General features: G+C 47.2%; 6 protein-coding genes across 6 annotated transcripts; 2 read left to right on the top strand and 4 right to left on the bottom strand.

Annotated features, from left to right (window-relative positions):
• Positions 1-53: 53 nt before the first annotated feature.
• Positions 54-2,113, bottom strand: BKA67DRAFT_695556 (uncharacterized protein; the record flags this gene model as incomplete). Its single annotated transcript, XM_046109309.1, has 2 exons — positions 1,732-2,113; positions 54-1,681 (listed from the first exon to the last, which is right to left on the bottom strand). The coding sequence occupies exons 1-2, from the start codon at positions 1,868-1,870 to the stop codon at positions 54-56; spliced, it is 1,767 nt and encodes a 588-aa protein (XP_045953616.1). The 5' UTR covers positions 1,871-2,113.
• Positions 2,114-4,753: 2,640 nt separating this feature from the next.
• Positions 4,754-6,270, bottom strand: BKA67DRAFT_581661 (uncharacterized protein). The gene is made up of 2 exons (XM_046103929.1): positions 5,479-6,270; positions 4,754-5,424 (listed from the first exon to the last, which is right to left on the bottom strand). The coding sequence occupies exons 1-2, from the start codon at positions 6,204-6,206 to the stop codon at positions 5,205-5,207; spliced, it is 948 nt and encodes a 315-aa protein (XP_045953615.1). The 5' UTR covers positions 6,207-6,270; the 3' UTR covers positions 4,754-5,204.
• Positions 6,271-9,508: 3,238 nt separating this feature from the next.
• Positions 9,509-11,331, top strand: BKA67DRAFT_595213 (Alpha/Beta hydrolase protein; the record flags this gene model as incomplete). The annotated part of the gene is made up of 6 exons (XM_046105136.1): positions 9,509-9,774; positions 9,838-9,934; positions 10,072-10,222; positions 10,283-10,882; positions 10,944-11,210; positions 11,267-11,331. 6 exons carry the CDS (start codon positions 9,509-9,511, stop codon positions 11,329-11,331), a joined length of 1,446 nt encoding a protein of 481 aa, XP_045953614.1.
• Positions 11,332-12,012: 681 nt separating this feature from the next.
• Positions 12,013-13,380, bottom strand: BKA67DRAFT_595212 (uncharacterized protein; the record flags this gene model as incomplete). Its single annotated transcript, XM_046105135.1, has 2 exons — positions 12,013-13,084; positions 13,151-13,380. 2 exons carry the CDS (start codon positions 13,378-13,380, stop codon positions 12,013-12,015), a joined length of 1,302 nt encoding a protein of 433 aa, XP_045953613.1.
• Positions 13,381-16,333: 2,953 nt separating this feature from the next.
• BKA67DRAFT_581653 (uncharacterized protein) lies at positions 16,334-17,776 on the bottom strand. The gene has a single exon (XM_046103928.1). It carries the CDS (start codon positions 17,610-17,612, stop codon positions 16,497-16,499), a length of 1,116 nt encoding a protein of 371 aa, XP_045953612.1. The 5' UTR covers positions 17,613-17,776; the 3' UTR covers positions 16,334-16,496.
• A 1,101-nt stretch (positions 17,777-18,877) lies between these two features.
• On the top strand, positions 18,878-20,071 carry BKA67DRAFT_663443 (uncharacterized protein; the record flags this gene model as incomplete). Its single annotated transcript, XM_046108184.1, has 1 exon — positions 18,878-20,071. One exon carries the CDS (start codon positions 18,878-18,880, stop codon positions 20,069-20,071), a length of 1,194 nt encoding a protein of 397 aa, XP_045953611.1.
• Between the last annotated feature and the right edge of the window lie 964 nt (positions 20,072-21,035).

Below are 21,035 nucleotides of genomic sequence, written 5' to 3'. Positions count from 1 at the left end.
TGCACACACTCGTCCTCCGTTTCTCCGTTCACATGCTTTCGTCGCTGTGTTGCTCAAGGCTTGGCAGCACAGGGGTCGACGCCATAGAATGTGACGACGGAGCGCCAGAGGTTGGACTTCTCGCCGATGTCAGGTGGGATTGAACGGCGCTTCCTCTGGATGGCAGACACGGCGCTGGCCGCCTGGCAGCGATAGGAGCCGAAGCGCCACTCGATGCGCCGGCGCCCCTCGGGGCCGGGCTCCTCGCTGAGGGTCACGACCTCGTCCGTCTGGAAGCTGATGGTGCCCTCAAATAACATGCGGAGGACGTTCTGGTCGACGACGCGCTTCGGTCCTTCGATGTGGATGACGCGGGACTCAGGGCCCAGCGGCTGCGGCCCGGTGCGGATCCGGTTGTACACGACCTGGGGGATGTAGCCGTTGACAACGAACTCGCCCGACGAGGAGCGGCGGAGCAGTTCTTGCGCCCCGGACTGGTCGAAGAATACAAGCTTCGCCGCGCAGGTCATGTGTCCATTGGAGAGATCAGGGGGGTTGATCACACAGGCATACACCTTGCCGCAGCCACGGACGGCGAAGAGGAGCTGGTGGTATGCGCTCTCGTCGTTGGGGAGGTTAAGTTTTGTGATCCACAGAGAGCAAGACTGCCACTCTGGAATGTTCGCCGACTGGTTGCTGGGGAGTGTAGGATTGCCGCCATAGTTGGGAGAGTTACCGTTGTTGTGGTTGATGTGGCTGTTGTGGTACGGGAGCCCTTGGAATTGGCTACGTGGCACCTGAAGCGTGAAGGGCCAGGGAGTTGGATTGAACGGCGCACCAGGCGTGCCGCTGAGCAAAGGTCCAGGAATCAAGGAAACAATACAGCCTTGATAGCCTGGGTAGTGAGGTACGGTGTGAAAGTTAATGATCAAGGGGGTATCAACACTGTGATCTTGCAAACAGATTTGTGCAAACTTGGTGCTTGAACAATCCTCTAGACTGTCATCACATAGTTGCCAAAAATCGCCAATCGGAAGTCCTCCACTTTTGTGGTTGTCACCGATGTCAGCTTTATTGACCTCTGGATTGCAAGGCCGGACGTTTTCTTCCGAGCCGTATGTTCCAGGATAGAACTCATCCGAACTACTTCTGCTATGGTATGCAGGACTTCCAGTGCGGGAACCCTCATGACCACCACGAACTCTGACTATATCTGTATAGCCAGGGATCGATGGACGTGCCTGTTTGGCCGCCGGTAGATCGGGCTGCATGTCCCGAGTCATCAACTTCCGCAGAGGTCTGTTGGCACCCCGTGCAAAGTAACAAGTGGTAGGATTAATGGCAGCGACAGGGGCTCGACGACGATACATGTCATCGACAGCTGCGGTTCGTGATCTTCCCTGCATGGGTTGAGGATAATCCTCACAGCTATTGGTGAAGAGATTGTCGCCGAACTCTGCTTGGTCGCTAAGGAGCCTTGATGGAAGATTGGTTATACCGGGACTAATACGACCAGTTAGGGGCAAGCCCGGGGTTGAAGGAAGAGGCTTGCTGGCTCCAGATGGTGTGCGCGAGTTCTGTGCACTGGAGCCGGCGTCACTCAAGAACGCACAAGTGAGTGTATGGGGCATGTCTTGTTGCCTTGTGCCTATCTTGGGAGCAGGAGGCATGCGGTCACCAATCACACCGTAGTGCTTGATGCCTATTTGTTGATCAGTACGCATCCTTTCTTTGGGCTGTATTAGATCATACCTCCAAACTTGACCATGGGATCGTGGCCCAAGTCCTCCTCGCTATAAAGATTTAGCAGTCTTTTGTGCTTCGGAGTGTTGTCCGAATATTGGACTGCCATAGCTGAGACAGCCTTGTGGTCGCCAGTGCCAGCCATCATGTTATTATCAGATAACAATAACGCGGTGACTGCGGTCGTACTTCGATCTCTCGATAATGGTGAAGTGCCGTTAAGACTGTGGTCTAGGCAGGGATGGGTGAGTGAGAAGCTGAAGAACTATTGATGAATATGGTTATGGGACCGTGGTGTCAGAGACGTTTTAAGCAATTGTTAATGTATGCTCAAAGTAGAACAAAAGTCTACAAAGAACTAGGAGAGAAATTTAACAAAATGCAAACACGCGCAGTTTCATGTGGAAAGAGATCTTGAGATGGGAGAAATAGGAAGTCCCTACTTACCCGCACGGTAACAAGTGGTCGAGGATGATTAATGGGATGCGGAGGACGTAAGTGCTGACCACAACGTGGTTGATTGTGTTGTGTGTAGTGGTGAGTGATGTGTGGTCGAGTGGTATTTGGAGAGTGTTGAAATGCACACCTGAACAGGCCTGAAAAATAAAATGGTTGCAGGAGCCGGGAAAGGTCTAAAATAGACGCGTGAGTTGGTTTGAAAGTGGAATGGCTGCAGGTAGTGGTGGTGTTATCATGGTTGGGGCAGCCAGGGTGACGCGTAGATGAACAGCGTGAAGCAACCCCGAGCGACTAAGGCAGCAAGCAGAATTTGGTTGCTGTAGTGAAGGATATATGAAATGAAGGACTTCGAGTTAAATAGTAACTCACCTGTGCTTTTCAGGTGCCGGATAGTGAAAAGGGGGAGTCTCCAGATTTGTGCTTTGGAAAGATAGATGCCAAAGAGCGGTTGTGTTCGAGTTGCTGTGCTTACTTGGTGTGGTCATCAAGGAATAGTTCTGATGATAAGTTGGACGCTAGTTATTGGAATGTAACCAGAGGAATTGATACGTAGAACACCCGATCTTCATGGGAATTTTGATTCAAAGAATAACATACGGTACGCATTAAGTTTTAGAAAACGTTGAATGTAGTTTCAAGAATTATACTTCTATAAAAGTCTCCAATCAAGTCATACTTGCCGAGTTAATGTTGTACCCGTGAAGCTTTACGTAGTGATATCAGCTTTCTTTAAGATTCTCTTTAGAAAGCACAAAAGAAAGTGGGTGATGGCGTGGGAATTCTCTAAAGACCACCTGGTACACATAGCTGTCTCCCGCCTTCCTCGAAAGTAAATAAATTCTTGAAGTCTCGGAGAAAGCCGGGGATAGTTGTTTGTCTCATGTAAATTCGTTCGGTATCGAGAAAGGCGGAGGTAGCCGTATATACTGTACTAGAGAGCAGCTAGTCATCCGTCACTTGGTGGAAGATTGTAATTGACAAGCCGAGACTTTAGGACGTGGCGAGAAAGGTACTAATGGCGATGCATATATGTTTGACTTGGTAGAGTATGGTTGTACTTGGGATCAGACGACAGCAGCTGGTTTTTAAGGGTATAGTACGTGGTTGAGCTGTGGATAGTCTGAAACATCGTTGGCCAATGCCTCATAAGTTTTATGGCGGCATATCAATTTATATAGAAGTCCGTCAACCAGATATACTGTGTTACTTACTTGTATTTCTGCGAGCGGTTTACTGTTTTGATGTCTTTGGCTAGTGATGTTCAAAACTTAGTCGTGCATGTCACACCAGATACCCTTGATGATGATACTCATAAGATGAGAAATTATCAAGGACTTAATAAAAGAGAAATGGCAGGCAGGGAGTATAGTTCCTGATATTCTGGTAGCTGTGATGCTCAAGCGTCAAGGCAAGTGGGTCTAGCAGTTTGCTTTTTGTGCAAATGAATGAGCAGAAATCGTGGCAGGCGGAGGATAGCTTCCTCGCTACACAATGACTCAACTACGGTGATACTTGAAGAGGGTAGGTCTCTAGGCAAGGTGACTGGTCGAAGTTGTTGTGACGCCTATTGAACGCGAAGGCAGCATAGTTCATACAACATTTTCAAGCTTCTGAGGAAATGGGAAGGAATTCAAGTTCGTGATGATACATACCTCAAGGAAATTGAGGCCCTGTAGAAAAGTGTAAAGATGAGTTTGTACTGTCTCTATCTATCAATCTTGTAATTCGCACAATTGACTTGACTTATAAAAATAGGGAGTCGATAAGTGCTTTGTTACACGTGAACGTGGCGTCTCACTCCTCTTTTGTTGTTGGTTTGAAGCATAAGTGGCTGGATTAAGTGTGGTCAAGTGACATGTGTCTAGCATCTGTATTCAATGAAAAGATCATACTGATAATTATGAATGGATAGCTGTTAAAGGTGAAAGGATAGAAAAATGAGAGTCTAAGTTGAGAAACTTGTTAAGAATGGCACCGCAAGGACCCGACAGCCTCCAGCAGTCATGTGCTGTTGAGGTTGAGAGGACCTCCAACCAGCCGTTTTATTGTGAACAATAAAACAAAGGATTCACTATGCCTTTAAGGTGAAGAGACATGAGACTAAAGTGTTCACAGTCAAAGAAATTGTTAAGTGCAGGGACATTCCAATTGAGCCACAGGATTGCCTTTATACACGGGCAATTCAAGAATTGTAAGAGCGGGCAATCGCCAAATGCTTACTGACTTGATTTGAGAGTAGGATGAATGCATTGATCTGGTGAGTCGATACTGATTTACAATTCACAGAGTCCTGCAATGTAGCCGCCGAGTGTTTGCCAAAAAGGACTCAGCCTGTCAAGTACAAGTACTCAAGGGACAAAGATTTGGTGCTGGAGCAAACGGTCCACAGTCCATATCTGGCAAGCTCAAGTGTTTGTCAGATGTCTAAGTGACTCAAATGTATACTACATATGCATTCACAGTGATGGTCGACGCCTAGCACGTTTGTGGGATGCATCAAGATTTTATTCAGACCACGTCTCGACAGATAGGATAGCTTGAAATGACTGACAGCACAGGGCAACGGTATGTGTTATCATAAGATTCTTATCAAGGTGATACTAAGCACAAAAGCATTGCGACTGTGGGTATTCTGACCAACTACCGCCCTCAGCTTGAGTTGTCATATGCTCCCCTGTCGGATGCTTATGATCAAACCCAAGTTTTATATCATTGCTCGCTTCGGATATGATTGAAGACATGGCTACTTGATCTGCATGATCTTCAGATCATGGCCTTCATAACTTGTAGGATTTCACTACGCCAGGGTAAAGCGGTCTATGACTAAAATAGTCTAAACTTATACCCAGTATCCTCATCCAAGTGACCACGCCAATGTTTTATCCACCCATAAATATGCCCAATTCTTGTCCAAAGATATCCAATGCTTTTCGCTACTGCAATTACGGAAAACTCATGAGTATGGCCGGCTATTGACTCGAGTTTTCCATCCCCATGACTTGGTTGAAATGCAACTCTGGTGTTCAATCTCTGATATCCCTGTCCGATCTCTCTGCCCTATTGGCAAATCTATCAGTCTTTGGAACTGCTTCATTAACTTTGAGCGGCGCGTCTCTGTACGAGAAGCCATGAACAGCTACTTTAGCCGCCTGCGCTTGCTCACGGGTTGTGAAGTCGATGAAACAGAAGTTCCTGCGGCCATCACCGGGTTCGCGAGGGCTGACTCGCTTGCTCACTGCTTCCCTGTCGAATAGTTTAGCATCATCGCAGCATTGGCATTAGGTACAAGAGACTTACACTTCAAAATCCTTGAAGATGTCTCTCATTTCCACGTCGTTCTCTGCTTGGTCAAGCATTCTCGGTAAACCACCGACATAAAGTTGTCGGCCCTCTTCCTGAGCTTTCGAAATCTGGCCAATGCCACTGCCACTATTTCTCGGAACAAAAGCTGGACGGTCACCAGATTCGCCGCTTGGTCGGCCCCAGTTGCCCCAGCGGTTGTTGCCGGGAGTGCTTCCTTCATCGCGTCCCTCTTCACGAGGCCAACGACTTGCTTGTCGCTGGTTGCCCTTTGGCTGACATGGCCGGCATTTAACGGGACGGTCAAACAAGGGGACGCCTTCCAGCTTCTCCATGGCGTCATCGGCAGCCGCCTTGTCAGCAAACTCGATGAAGCAATATCCCGGGTTCCGACCAGTGAAACGGTCGATGGATATGTGCACGTTCACGACGGAGGGGAAGCCGTTGTCCGCGAGGAATGCAGTAACATCCTCGACTTTGGTGCTGTAGAGCAGATTTCCAAGGTAGATACGGCGACCCTCCAAGATAGCCTTGGAAGTTTCGGGAGAATCTTCGTGCTGTCTTTGCGGCCTCTGTACCTTGAGGTCGTCAGAACGGCTTCGCTCGGCGAGGCCCTCTCTCGAGGCTTCGTCATCTCTGGGTCTACGAGAAGCATAGTTGTTGCGCCTGGGCTGGGCGTCTGGGTCCACAGGGGCGCGCGATCTCCAGTTTGATGAATCAGCCATGTTAGCGAATATCTTCCAAGAAACGATTTTAACAGGTAAGATATTGTTGCGGAGTAAAGATTTCAGAGCGTCTGTTCAGTGAAGGGTTTTCCACTAGTGCCATTTGCGGCTGACGGGATCTAATGCGCTTAGCCCAAAAACAGCTCAAATGTGGATACTTGCTCAGGGGAGCCTTTCGCCACATCAAACCATCCGACAGCAGATGAGACGAGGTTACGAGAGATCACTCTCTTAGAATCACACTTACGCATTCATGTTCGCGGCTGACTGGAAGCACACCTGGCGGTGCGGATGTCACATTATCACAAGGGTGCAGTTGGTTACTGGCAGGCATCGCTGATAGCGCGCTCGTGGTAACGTCGAAGCCAAACGCGAAGAAAAAAAAACCCCCCGAAAAAAAAGCAAACTCTCACTCAATGTCATCCCAGTTTGCATTTCGGCTCATCTATCAACATTGGAGGCCGTAGGGCTTGTCTTCCCAGGCCTGTGCCGCTCATATCACTCATATCAACCACAAACCTGGATTGTTAGACCAATGCTTCTACAGTATTGTGACAATCTGTATGGAACAGGCTCAACTATCAGGCTAGACTTATTGGAGACCCATGCAATGAGTGTTGTCATGCTCTTCTAAGTAGCTTCATTCTGGCAGCTTTCGCGTTTGGTGACATGATTGTTCACGATCCATTCACGCTGGCCGTTGATCTTGGCGTTGCTGGCATTGTGTTGACTTAACATGACAGAAAATGACATGGATCGAAGCGGATAAAAAAGACACAATTGAAGTACCCAATAATGCCCTCAACCCCCCTTTTTTTCCCTCTTCTTTTTTGTTTATTTGTTTGTTTGTTGGAAGTGTCTGGTGGTTCCAGGGCGGCTGAATACACAACTGCTTGAGCTTAGCAAGAACTGCCTTCAGTCGGACCTCCAGCTTGAAATGAAGCGGCGGAGGGCGTAGACTGGGGTTCAGATCATCTCTGATTGATATCCATGGCATCAAAATATGTGGAAAAGTGCTTTAACTACGCACCCTTCGACGAAGGTCATTGCTATGAACCGATCGGCGCAGTTTGTCTCTAAAAATATAAAGTATTGGTCTCCTCATGAGGTGTGATTGTTATCAATTTAATATATGAATAAGATGACCTGATCTAGGCCAATTTATTTTGGAAAGTTCATACATGTTTCCTCAATCATTGGCAGTCTGGAGTTGTATCAAGGCCTCACAAACCACATAGCCGTTTTGTCAAAACCAGTTGATGTCAATATCATAGTTAGCATAGTAACTCAAACTCGAATCTGAAGACGTGCAGAATGATTTCGTCTAGTCTCATAGTGACTACGCTCTTGGAACCATAAGCAACACTCCAAACATCAGCATATCAAACAACGTGGAGACCCAGTTCTCGCTAAAAGAAATTCCTTACACTCCACTCCCAATTGACACTCCATAGAATTGTTTATGAAAAGATTTTTCAATGCCATACTCATTGTGACGAGGAAGCAGAAATCCACTTGCCTGTACTCTCAAATATACATTCTTTCGTTATCGAGCATTTAGTAGCGAATGCAAGGAAACACAGAGGGAGTGGTCCCAAATGATCCTCGAAAGCTGAAAAAGTGAACATATCAAGGTTTCACAAGAATCTGAGTGTGGGATATTTTGCTACCGGTTTTTTCGTTGAGATAAATTCCGGCTAACCTTTTGTTTACGTTTTTGGTGTTATATAACCATTTGAACGAGTTGGTATGAATTATGATACTGGTATGGTACAGTCTTAAGAGAAATTTACTCACGTTAGCCCATCTAAACAATATTTCTTCATGATATTGAGTTTTCTACTGGTAATAACGCATACTAGATACTGTCGATGTTGGTGGCATAAGCAAGCTACTTGGCTTCTCAGTCTAAAGAGAGAATGACAGGTTTGGCACAGTGCTGCTTTCTATTTGGCAAAGTCAACCGAGGTCTTTTGCGTTCTTCTCTAGCTCGTCAAACAATATGTGCCGGTCAAATTTAAAGAGACTATTAGACCATGAGAACACATTGCACAAGCAAACCACATGGTTAACACTGTGTACGCTGAATTGACAGTGAGTAGTTGTCAATATACATTTGACGTGAAAGTAAGTGTGCTCGCGGCTTTAACTATGCAACACACAATAGAGAAGTGCTTAGCTACTACTGGAATGTCGAAATTGTGGCAACTCCTTGAATGGGACAGTCTATACGTCTTTTTTTGTGCTCGTCACTTGGAAGCGGCTGCACTTACAATTCCGCGGCCGCGAATTTCCCTTTGACATTTGTCTACGAATTTTTGTGGTAGTGCAAAGAGAGGCCATAGGCCTGTAAGATCTATACCTAACAACGCGAGGCCGTGTGGCTTTAATTAATTAATTAATGGCGGAGTTGTACTAAATGTGACTAACGCAATCAGCTGACGTAGGTCATGCCTCTTATGAGGAGGTACCGGGACTTCGCCAACGACTGTCGTTTTCGTATGAGATTTGAGACGTCATGCGGAATCTTATCAATGTTCGCGCCCGTATCCGCGCTGAACTGGGTAGTACAAGCTGTCTTAATGTAACCGCAGCCCAGCATGTGCGTTTAGATCTGGACATTCGACTTTTAATGAGGAGCGTTCTGCAACTTTATGCTCGCGGCAGATCATGATCAATGGCTTTGTAACGTCTATAATATGGTATCATGAAGAAAAAGGATGTTCTCAGCATGTTTCTCGTATGGCAAGCCTATGTTTCAACGTTGAAGTAGCTACGGCTACCCAAGAGAGAAATGATATATTCCGTAAATAAGGACCGGAGCACCGCGACTGTTGTGCGCTAGGAATATATAACCTCCCGCGAAATGCTTGTTTTGTTTGACGTTGTGCCCTGACACGAGGAAGGCGGTATTGCACAGTAGCACTATGCGGAGTGCCAATCCCTATCCGGCAGTTGATCTTGGCACGACCGACATTAGTGGGTAATTTGTGGTGTGCCACGTGGGCACCGGATGATCCACCTGCTGGAAGCAGTAAGCTCAACTATAGCTTATAGCACTCCTAACCCTTGCCACCTTTCCAATCTGGCAGACAATACCCTATACCTTTGGTGGGTTCTTAATTTCTCATGACCCTTGGAGGTTACCTCCAAAAAGCTTATTTGCCTCGCTTCGCGGTTTTCGTCTTCGATAAAAGCTTGAGTCGTTCTTGGCGGACGGATTGAGCATGCCAAGTTCGCTCACTCTTTCTTGGCTCCCTACGTTGCTTTCTTGGCCCAAAGTCCAGATCGACTTGTTGACTATGGTCGCCTTCAAGTCCCTCACTGCTTGGCTCTTGGCCGCCTCGGCGAGGCTTGTCCTTGCGGCTCCATCAGCCTCGCTTGACTTTAAGATCGACAAGAGATACGTCGAGGTCCGTGATGATGTTACGTACAATGTGTTCGAGCATGCCGCAACAGGCACAAAGATGTCCTTCGTCAATAATTCAGGAATCTGCGAGACCACGCCGGGGGTGAATCAATACTCGGGCTACCTCAGTGTCGGCACAAACATGAATATGTGGTTCTGGTAAATCTGCCTATCCCGAAGCCTCTTGTAATGACAGAAAATAGTTCTGACTATTTACTGAAGGTTTTTCGAGGCACGAAACAATGCGAGCACCGCACCCTTGGCTACATGGTTCAATGGTGGCCCAGGATGCAGTTCGATGATCGGACTCTTCCAGGAGGTCAGTAGCCTTTCATTCAGACTCATTCTTGGTTTGTATTGCCAGCAGTCAAGCGCCTACTACTTCAAGCCCTATTAGGAACGCCGGACTTAAGCACCCCAATCCTTGAAACCCGTTGCTAACAGCTTCCTCCGCAGAACGGCCCATGCCAGTTTTACAACGGCGCATCTACCCCTTCTCTCAACCCATACAGCTTCAATGAGTATGCCAATATGATCTACGTCGATCAGCCCATTGGTACTGGCTTCTCATACGGCACTGACACTGTCACATCAACCGTTACCGCAGGTAATTGCGATCCTGACATCACTACGTTTGGGTCACGGAACCGTTATTAACACCATGTAGCGCCATTCGTGTGGAAGCTTCTCCAAGCATTCCTAACCCAATTTCCACAGTATGAGAGTCGTGATTTCGGCATCTTCACAGAGAGTTATGGTGGACATTACGGTCCAGAGTTTGCTAGTTACATCGAGACTCAAAACAGCGCAATTGCCAGTGGCAGTCTCCAGGGTGAAAAGATTAATCTTGTTGCCCTCGGCATCAACAATGGTCTATACGATGAGACGATCCAGTACAAGGCTGATATCGATTTTGCCTACAACAATACCTACCGCAAACTCATTACTGCTGCTCAACAGACGTCGCTAAACAAAGTCTACACATCCAAGTGTCTTCCTCTGCTCAATAAATGCACCGGCCTCACTGGTGCCGACGCATCCTGCGAACAGGCATACAATACCTGTAGCGAGGACATTGACGATGTAATCTACAACAGTGCCGACTTTGATCCGTATGATGTTCGCGCCAGCAGCAATGACCCGAATCCACCTGAGACATACGCGACATATCTTGCACGGGCTGACGTCGTAAAGGCGATTGGAGCTCAGTCAACCTATCAGGAATGTCCTAACAGTGTCAACCAGAAGTTCTTCACCACCGGTGACTGTGAGTTGAAACCCTCAACCAAGCCAATCGTTAAATATGTCGCATACTAACATAATTATAGATCCTCGCTCGTTGGTTTCTACCCTTTCGACTGTGATTCAGTCGGGGATTCGTGTGCTCACATGGGCTGGTGATGCCGACTTCATTTGTAACTGGTTCGGCAATCTTGACGTTGCCAATGCTTTGACCTACTCGGGATCAGCTCAGTTCAGCGCCAAGACACTTGCGCCGTACACAGTAGGCGGTACAGAGCTTGGGCAGTTCAAATCAGTGGACAATCTTAGCTTTATTCGAGTGTACGGAGCAGGTCATGAGGTCCCTTACTATTGTAAGTCTCACGGGTCTTCGAGTCTAAGACACAAGCATCTAACCTAAATGTTGCAGCGCCTAAACTTGCTCTTCAAGCTTTTACTCAGACGATGAAGGGACAAGCTGTTTCGTCAACCTAAGACGATATATCTTCTTGGGCGGTCATGGATACATGTGATAAATACATGTCGAGGAGAAGTGCAAGAGAACGAATCAACTCGGCAACAATTCCATAAGAATCGAGAGAAAATGCATAGTAGTGGTTGCACCATGTGTTACGTCAAGGAACAACACGATGCTAGATATGGTTAATAGAATTGTGGCCTATGAATTGTACTGTTCATACGCCGTAGACCGCGTCAACGTTGTTGTGCTGCCACATTGCTTGACATTCTACGCTGGTGCCAGCGCAAAGACCTACGCAATACAGTGCAGTACTAATTCAAGCATGAGTAAAGACTGCCGTTGTGGGAGGAGTTGCTGTCCTTGCAACATGGAGTATATACATATTAGAAACGGTGCATTGCTTGGTGTAAAAGTTTCTCGCACGTCTGAAATTGCTCCTGACGCATCTGGCAACCCCCCGGCCTACCTGGCCTTTTAGCGCTCAATCATGCAAGGGGACAATTATAACTACTGTTGCCGTCCCCTTAGAACCAACTGCTACTATAGACACCTTGTTTCTTCTTCTTTTTTACTTTTTTTTTCCCAGCACTGACGCCGTCAGTCTTTGATAATGCCTCATTTTTACGAGTTGGGCTTAGAAGTCAATGGCGCGGAATTGTTATGATTACATAGCGTAGTAAAAGTGCTCTGAAATCTCACCATGGAAAGTGGTCTTCGACCATTCCGACCGCCTCGCCGTTCTTTTTCCATACTCTGCCATCCTTCATCACGAAATCTATTTTCCGTAGAGCAAATTTGTCATGTCTAGGGTCTGTTTGCAGCGCAATTATGTCTGCACGATTCCCCCTTTCAAACCAGCCAAATCTGTAGCCGCATTGGTCCTTTCCGCAGCTCTCCCAACCACCAATCATGCACGCCTCGAGTACGTCTTCTAGCTGGAGGCCAGCTTCAATCATGAGCTCCATCTCTCTGGCACCCCTGCCATGCGAGAAGACCCCAGTGTCTCCACCAGCGGCGAGCTTGACTCCGAGATCGTGTGCTCGCTTTGTTTGAGAAAGTAGGTTCTTCATGCCGCTCCTGTTCAACGTCTCCGCAGCTGCAAGTGTCGGTACCCAGATGGTTCCTTGGGATTTCATGAGTTCGAGTAGTTCGTCTGAAGCCTCAAAACCGTGCTCGATAGATGTCACTCCAGCCTTCACTGCCATCAGCGCAGCTTTCAGCCCTCCCGCATGCGCCGCAACTGGCAGGTCGGCCAACTTGGCTTCTTTCACGATCATATCCATCTCCTCCTGGCTGAATAGAGGTACATTTGGATTTGGCGCTGCCGGAGGAAACTCTATACCTAATCTGTACGGATGCTGCTGGCTAGGCGGAAACCTCATGATTTTCCGGCGATAGTCTGCATAAAATTTGATGACATCGCAACCTTCGGCGACGCGTCGTCGCAATGCCTGTCTTACGCCGTCCGGTCCATCGCCAGGGTCAGAGGCAGACGGTGCTCTCGTACCCCCGTAATAGTTCTCCGTCCTCACCTCGAACCCGCCTGTGCTACCTAGTGGATGCGTCGCGACAAACAGCCTCGGCCCCGGAATAATGCCGCGATTAATGCAGTCTCGAAGGTTTGCATCAAAACTTTGCATCGCCTCCGATCCCAAGTCACGATATGTCGTGTAGCCGGCAAGCAAGGCGGTCCGCACATGGTTTGTGGCACGCACAACGCGCTCCACGATGCTCTCATCTCGGTGCTGCTCCGCTGCGGGGCGCTCGCTAATGTGTGGTGAGCCTACATTACTGAGCAAGCCACCGGGAGCACCAAATGCAAAAAACACCTACTTGTAGTCGTGCAGGAAGATATGAGTATGAGCGTCAACAAAACCAGGCATTACCACCTTGCCCCGAAGATCGATATCATCAGAGCCCAGCTCATAAATCTCGGCGTCAGGCCGCTGGTCTACGGAGACGATGGTGCCTGTCTTGGGGTCAACCGTGATCGACACATTGTGGGTAAAAGCCTTTTTCTTTGGATCGAAGAGCGTTGAAGTATGAACTCTGAAGTTCGGCATTGAGATCATCGCCAAGGTGGTAGATAGAGTGTTTGAAATCAGCGACAGGCTAATTTAATTATTTCGCAGGCCAGTGGCTTATGGGATATTAGGAAAACATGTGGTTTGGAGGACGTCCATATCGTGATCCCCGCTGACGATCGAATACGTGACTTTGAGTTAGAACGCTGCTCTTGTTCTCTGGTGGGGTCAATCTGAGCCCAGCATATTATCGCACTCCCGTCGCGGTCTTTTCCCGTTTCCGACCTGGAGTGCCTTCAATACACCTTCCTCATTCGGAATGACGCTGGTCGGAATTAGCACTTTTAATGATGTCGCAGTGTATACTAGCTTTGCTGAATCATTGTGATGACGAAACCATCACTAGATATCGGACGCTAGATGTTGGAAGAGTGGGAACGGCGAAGCAGGTACACTAACTTAGCAAGCTGGAGCGCATCAGAACGCGACTCGAACGCGATTGGCACGATTATGGGTATATTCAAACCACGTAACCATATTCCAAGCAGATACTCTTACTGCCTGATCGAGGAAGCCTCTTACAAAGCATAGCGAGTGTTACCCCAGAATCGTTCAGCAGCTGGGCGCCAATTTCAGAGTCTCGATCTATGTGTTTGTCTCGATCTTGGGTTTTGCCCAAACGGCCATGAAGAATAGAACTAAATGACTTTGCTGATCACTGCCCACTACAGCAAGATGCATGATTCCTCACGTTAGGATTATCGCAGCCCATGGTAATTTGCTGTTTCCGGTGGCCAAAGGTGTAGAGGAAGATTTTCAAAAATGCACATTTTCGAGAACTCGGGTGTAATAGTCTGTGAAGGAAAGGAGACCTGAGATTGGAATTTGAGTTTTATGAGAGATTGCTGATGATAAGCATGTCGACCTAGTTGTATAGAAAATCACCAAAATATTTATAACTATTTCGCCTTTTGATACACGATTTATAGTGGTTTCTACGTGACTAGTTGGTAGAGTCGACTTACTTAAGATTTGACAAGGTTTCGGTCGGTTTACAAAGTATTACAAAGGGGGTGGAAGCTTGTAAATGACTAAGAGACCTTAGAAAAAGCACTAATGCATTGGGAGATATTGTAATATGTGTTGGTGATAGCTTATAAAACGTGAATATTAAGCTGACTGTCGACCACCTTTTCCCGGCTTCTGCCAACTGTTTGTGGTTGAATTGCTTTGTTTCGTGCATACTTTACGAAATTGCTGGTGTTTTTGTAACGCTTCGCAAGAATTGGGTAATGACGCCCAGCCTCTGTGATATACAGTGCTAGGAATTCGACACCACGCTTAGACATGGGTAATAAAGTAACAAGGCGCTAAGGTTACGTGAAACTCATTCCTATATTATGACATGTTGTCTTTTTTATTATAGTTATCGATTGATGAGTCTTAGGCGGTGGTCTCGACACATGGTAGAAGAGATTGCTGAGTATTTTGGGTATTGTTATACGTTGTGGTCGTATCTAGCACGATCAATATTACGTTTCTGTTCATAAGGATAACGCCATAGTTATAGTGCTACTAACTCAAAACTCAATGAATACTACCCTTAATCGCAAGCTATTACTTTCAAATTAACGCTCTAAATTTATAAAAATCGATAACTGAAAGTAAAAAGGTGACGAGGAGTCCGTTTTTAAAGCACTAATTATTCAGTCATGGCGTCCGCTTACCCTAGTGATGTGACCACTGAGGTGTTGTATGATTATGCATTTTTTATGTGATCATGTCTACACTAGTAATCCGTATATATACTCTAACTTCGGTACATTGGCCGCAAACTCGGCAGTAAGGAATCGTGTCAAGTGATTGAGCAAGTTCTTGAACCCTTGCGTCCAAGTAGGCACTGACAGATGCTAAGAGCTGGTGTGGCTTACTACCTAGTTTTCAATGGACTTTCAAACTGTTGGTCAAAGCTGGGTATGCCCAGCTCGCACAGATTTATGAGACCTTGTCTGGCGAAAATTTGAGGCAGGTTTATGGATCGTGACAGAAACACTACATTGGTGTTAAAATTGTAGTAAACTCTAGACTGGCCTGCAAGCAAACCGAGACAAAACTAAAATATTGTAGCATCTCAATATAAGCCTCACGATGAACGAACAAAGTCGTAGGCGGTGGCCAGCTGGTCCTAATCAAAGTCTTGATAAGCCCTAGATACTCCGAGCCTGCATCACCGTCATTGTCATGGTTTGTCGTAGCGCATCATTTGCATGCTGTGGAGCCATTTAAATGGGAATTCGAACATGTGCGGTCCAAGGTAGTATTTGCGTGCGACCTCTTCGTAAAACTCGTCGTTAAGTCACAGATAATCACGGCAGATCTGGAGTTTTGCGGTTCCCAACCAGCATTCCATACCAACAACTTGACTTCGGCAGGCAGCCACGGGAACAAATGGAACCTGCGGAGCGCAGAAATTTCCTGCTCAGAAGGCCGCAGGTCATCGTCGTTAGTTTGAACGGGTTCAGCCACCGTCTTCTCTGACAGGCATGACTGCTCAATTGAATTATCAGTGGTGCTCTGTGTGTAGCGCCCGGCGGCAGATTTGATACATACTTATATCTCGTACCTAAGGTTTGGGTGTTGCGTTATTGAATAAGCTGGGTTTTCAATAGAAAGGTCGCGCGAGCTGGTGTTGTAGATTGTTGATAATTGCTAGGGGAGGTGTGAGAGATGATTCGAGTACTTTAGTGCAATCGATCAGGCAGCTGTAAAAACTTTTACTTCAACTCGTGAACTAAAGATGATTTCAAAGAAGGCGGTGCCCATTTCTCGTTTATATTTTTATCTATTTCTTGCACCCTTGGAGTCTTTCTAAGCATATCCTTGGAAGAGAGAGAAAACGCTGTGTATGTGAGTAGTACGATGCTCTTTCAATAGTCAGGGAACGCTATCAGAATTGATGAGCTGAATCTTCTACGGTCTCTCCTATCTGTGTACTTGAATTTCATTGACAACTCAATCACTCAGAACTGATAAGCTAGATAGTCATAATCGTTAGGAAAACCAAGGTACATCTCCAAGGCTTTCGCTACTACCTGCCGCTGGATCGACTCGCTTGTATAGCCATATAAGTTACCATTAAAGTCCTGTTCCTTGCATCACACAGTCCAGTAGTTGACTACTACATCCTCGTCCATTTCGCCCTTCTTTTGTCCCTTGACCTTGCCGATAACAGCACTTCGACGCTCGTACAGGGGATTCATGATGTTGCGAGCATCGAGGATCCGCGAAATATCTGAGAGTGCACCATCTGTTGCGTGAGCTACACCAATCCTAGGTATATTCTGTCTGATCCTCTGCTGTAGATTCATACAATAGTGACAGTGTGAATATAGATGACCAGGTGGTAGTGGCCTGTCAAGACCCAACATGCTAGTCAATTCGTATTTTCTACATTCAGCAAAGCGGTCGAGGTTGATTTCGCGAAGACTAGGGAAACGCGATCTGATGAGACGCCATACGTCAGTGAACTCTTCATAAAGAGGCAGCGTGCCGACGAGTGTTGGTATGGCACTTAGCCGACTCTTTTCACTATCCCATTGCCCGATTCTGTGCGAGAAGAGACTAAGAGCTGGAGCAAGTTCAGGAATAGTGAGCCGAACTAGTTTACCGCAATCAGCGCGGGTGAAAGTCATGTGAAGTGGGCTATGCACTGGTACGTGTATGACGTCTCTGTCGAAGTTCACCCAGACGTCTAACTTATTGGAAGAAAGGCCGAGACCACGTTGAAAGTATCGCAGAGTTTCATAATGAGACTCGCGGTTCACATAAAGTGAAGTTGGTGCTGGTGTCTCTGTCCAGGTCCTGGTGATGAGACTGATCCCATTGGTGCTAGCACAAACACTGCCGCTAACGGATGCATGGTTGTTTGAGAACCAGCCATAACGTGCCTTTTTTGTGTCTCTAATCTTGATACACATGATTTCATGGTTGGTCAGGGTCGACGAATATGTTCGCCCATCTGTGATCCAGCCGATGATTTTGCGTTGGGGAATGAGTTGACGATGTTCCCAGGTGTGCTGCCAAATTACAAGACGTAATTCGGGGGGCAGCGTGGGGAATAAAGTGAAGGAGTCTGCACTGCTCAAACTGAGCGACGTGGTTGTGGAACATAGTTGGTCGTATGCCACAGGGTATGAAGGTAACCAGGGTTGGGCAGCCGGCGCCGTGGGAGCTGGCAATACCGGGCGTGCGTTGAGTATTGGCGATGGCATTCGAAAGTTTTTCCTAGACGCGATACCCTCATCCTCGCCACGGGAATGTTTCCGGCTAAATTTGAGGTCGGCCTTGATTGCGCCATGATTTGAACAAGGCACTCGTGAATAGGTGCTCTGATTTGGAAGGCTAGGCTTCGAAGCTGTTGCTCGCTGGATCTTCTTGAAATTAGAAGGCTTGCCGTCGCCATTCTCAGCCAGCTTCCTTTTCTTGTTGTAACTAGGGATAGGATCCATTATGCTGGTATTACAAATTAGTTGATTGACGCTGAGTGAGCCGTGTGGATATGTCTACGTCGATGAGATGACTGCTAGAGCCCAAGTAAGTTGGTCTGTTGGAGAGTTGGGAAATGATAAACTTCGATATGCTCTCTCAGATGATACAGAGTTTCAATTTGGGATGGTTCCGCAATGCGCAATCCGCAATGCAATATGTTACTTTTGCGCATGTATGCGCTCTCTTTCTTGCTTTTATATCCAGTCGTGAATTGTTGCGACAATGGCAAAGCCGAAACTGGCAACAATCTGGCTTGATTTGTTGCCATCTCCAACAGGAACGCAACTGCCATTGTTTTTGAGAACCACACTGGCGCAACTGAGCATTGAATCAAGTGAAGAGGCGGACAGCTCTAGACTCACAATAACATTCAGTGCCATATATTTTTGCTCATTTCCAGGCTTTGTCCCAAATGGAGAATTTGCAAATTAGCAAGCTCTGCCTACCTGAGGCAGGCAGGCTTCCTAGCGTGCCTTCCATTTCTGGCGTTTTTAGAGTCGTTGCACCAATCATGGTGTACTGTACTGATTTGGGTCAGTTTCGAGGTTATAACTGAAGTTCTAAGCTTAGTGCCTAAAGTGCCTATATAAAGTAGGTACCGGGGAAATTATTGTACACGTGATTTTTTAGGCGAACCCGAAGTCAATTAAGGAAAAGGCAATACTTAAAAACGATGTCATTAATAGAAATCTGCCATTATATTTAACATGTAATACGCTTCGTCATTAAAAACGGTGTATAGTAGTAATCAGTACGGCCTATGGGGTATAAAATTATAGGGCATACATGTGCTTGTTTCCACATGGAGCCACTGTACTTAGGAGCGTTAGGGTATATGGGGTCTTGTGCGTCATCGTTTTTAGGGCCTCCGAACAATGAATTCAGGTCTCAATGCGACTGCGACTACGACTGCGACCACGACCCCTCACCCTTGAAGTGTCCCTCAATCTTCTGCTCGGCGCGACTGGCACGCGACGGATCACGCAACATGGCGCCGAGTCGAACACCCACGAAACCATTCACCTATTGCGAAGGCGTGTCGAGATGGGACCCTGCCACCTACATAGCCGACAAGGATCTACTCGCACGCGCCGTTGCCCATCTCGCCAAAGATGACCTTATATCCGCCGTTGCCGAATCCTTCTCCCTTCCCCCACGCGACTCGTATGTGTACCACGCCATAGTATCTGTGACACTTGCACAAGTACAACATGTTATCGGGCTCGGCGCCGCGAACGGCTTGCACGCATGGTACAGATATCCTTCTGCACCTCCCCCAGAGAAGCAGCAAAAACTAGGACCATCTGACTTTCTACCGCCGCCGCCAAAGCCCGACGTGGAAACATACCTACAAATCTTTGATCCGAAGACCGCGACTCCGAACATACTCAAGTCCCTCTCGTCCAATGCAAAGAAGAACTCCCTGCGCGCTTCGATAGCGGCGCATCTTCTCGGCAAACGCTACCTCCATCCTGCGCTGCCACAGCTGCAGATTGCGCGCTCGAAAGCTGCCCCGCCGAATCCGTACCTGGATTTCCTGACGTGGGCATGCCTCAACCTTGAATATGCGGGTCCATGCCCGGAGAGCGAAGCCGTGAAGAGCAGCCATCATAGCCTGCCAGTCTTTATGCATCACTTCGGCTGCGTGTGCCCTAGTCATGAGGCACTGAGCATATTGAAGATACTAGCAGACGGCAGGGAGATATGGGACATGGGAAGTGGCAATGGGTACTGGACGTTCATGCTGAGGCAGTACGGCTTGGAGGTGAAGCCCGTGGATAATGCCCAGAGCAGCTGGCGAGTTACGTGGGTCAAGGACACCACGATATCGGACGGCGTACAATATTTGAACAAGCCAGGGAACAAAGGCGGCGAGCACGCAGTACTCTTGCTGGTATACCCTATAGTGGGCGGAGGTATTGCTGGCGGCGAAGAGGGCGGGTTTACTCGGCAACTAGTAAAGGCTTATAAGGGTGATACCATCGCTGTTGTAGGGACGCAAAACCACAACGGATATACCGGCTTTAGGAATATGAGCATGGACGAGTATATGGAGAAAGAAGAGCCGGACTGGACAAAAGTCGTGCAAATACCGTTGCCAAGCTTTCCTGGAAAGGATGAGGCACTCTTTGTTTTCCAGAGAGGGAATCGCGCACCCAGGAGGAATGTGCAAAGCAACTAGGACCCGCCTCAATCTCGAAAACATGAACGTGGTCTGCCATTGGTCTCGCGCCAGTTGAGAGATACAGGGTTTTTTTTATTACGAGTTCCAGTCCGAGATCTTTGCTCAGTACTTGGCAGGTTGCAGATGTGCACCATCTCCCAAGCGCATGGCCCGCCACGGATGTCAATACGTCGACGACGGGTCCGTACGGAATACAGGTCAACCTCCCTCGAACTCTACTCCTATATCTCAGGCATCAATTGCATCGCATCAGGAAGAGCAACATTAGGCATCCGTAATTCAAGAAAACTGTTCAACCACAATTGTGCAATTATATCATCATGGTATCCCATTGTGTATACGAAAGTATAGCAGACCAAAACGCGGCATACCTATCGACAATATGTAAGACGGGGAGGCTTAGAGATAGCGTATCAAGTTCTCTTTTCTTGGTCCTGATCACAATCTTTTTATTGTGTCTGCAAAGATCCTTCCACCCTAGCGCTTATCAATGGTGTATGAGGACCTGGGTCTGCCCAAATATCCTTGTGGAATTTAACAATTACTTAATGCTCAACCATGAGCATATATGATATCAAATGATTCTGGTGTGGATTGCTATGATACCAGTGAAATTAAAGAAGAAGAAAAAACAAGTCAATATATGTTTATATGTGGTTCGATTCCTACTTTTCTAGTTAAACTCCACGCAGAATCCTTTCACGATGGCTGGAAATTCTTCCGTATTATGCACTTTCCTAGTAAGCGCTTTCCCTTTGAGCAGGCTACTTTATAATGTATGCGTGAATCACACTGAATCGAACGTTTCACCATTTCCCTGTGGATATAGCTGCCCATTTTGTGTACTGTATGAAACCGAAACACTTGTGCGTCACTTATCAAAGCGCCCTACACCAAATATTATAGTTCATAGTTGATTCAACGTACTATCATGTAGACCAAGTTCGCTTGTCCAACTTCT

Source organism: Truncatella angustata, assembly GCF_020726525.1.
Source record: "Truncatella angustata strain MPI-SDFR-AT-0073 chromosome Unknown BKA67scaffold_9, whole genome shotgun sequence".
Taxonomy (NCBI): Eukaryota; Fungi; Ascomycota; class Sordariomycetes; order Amphisphaeriales; family Sporocadaceae; genus Truncatella; species Truncatella angustata.
The sequence above is the reverse complement of the archived record's forward strand: the minus strand, read 5'-3'. Positions and strand labels throughout refer to the sequence as shown.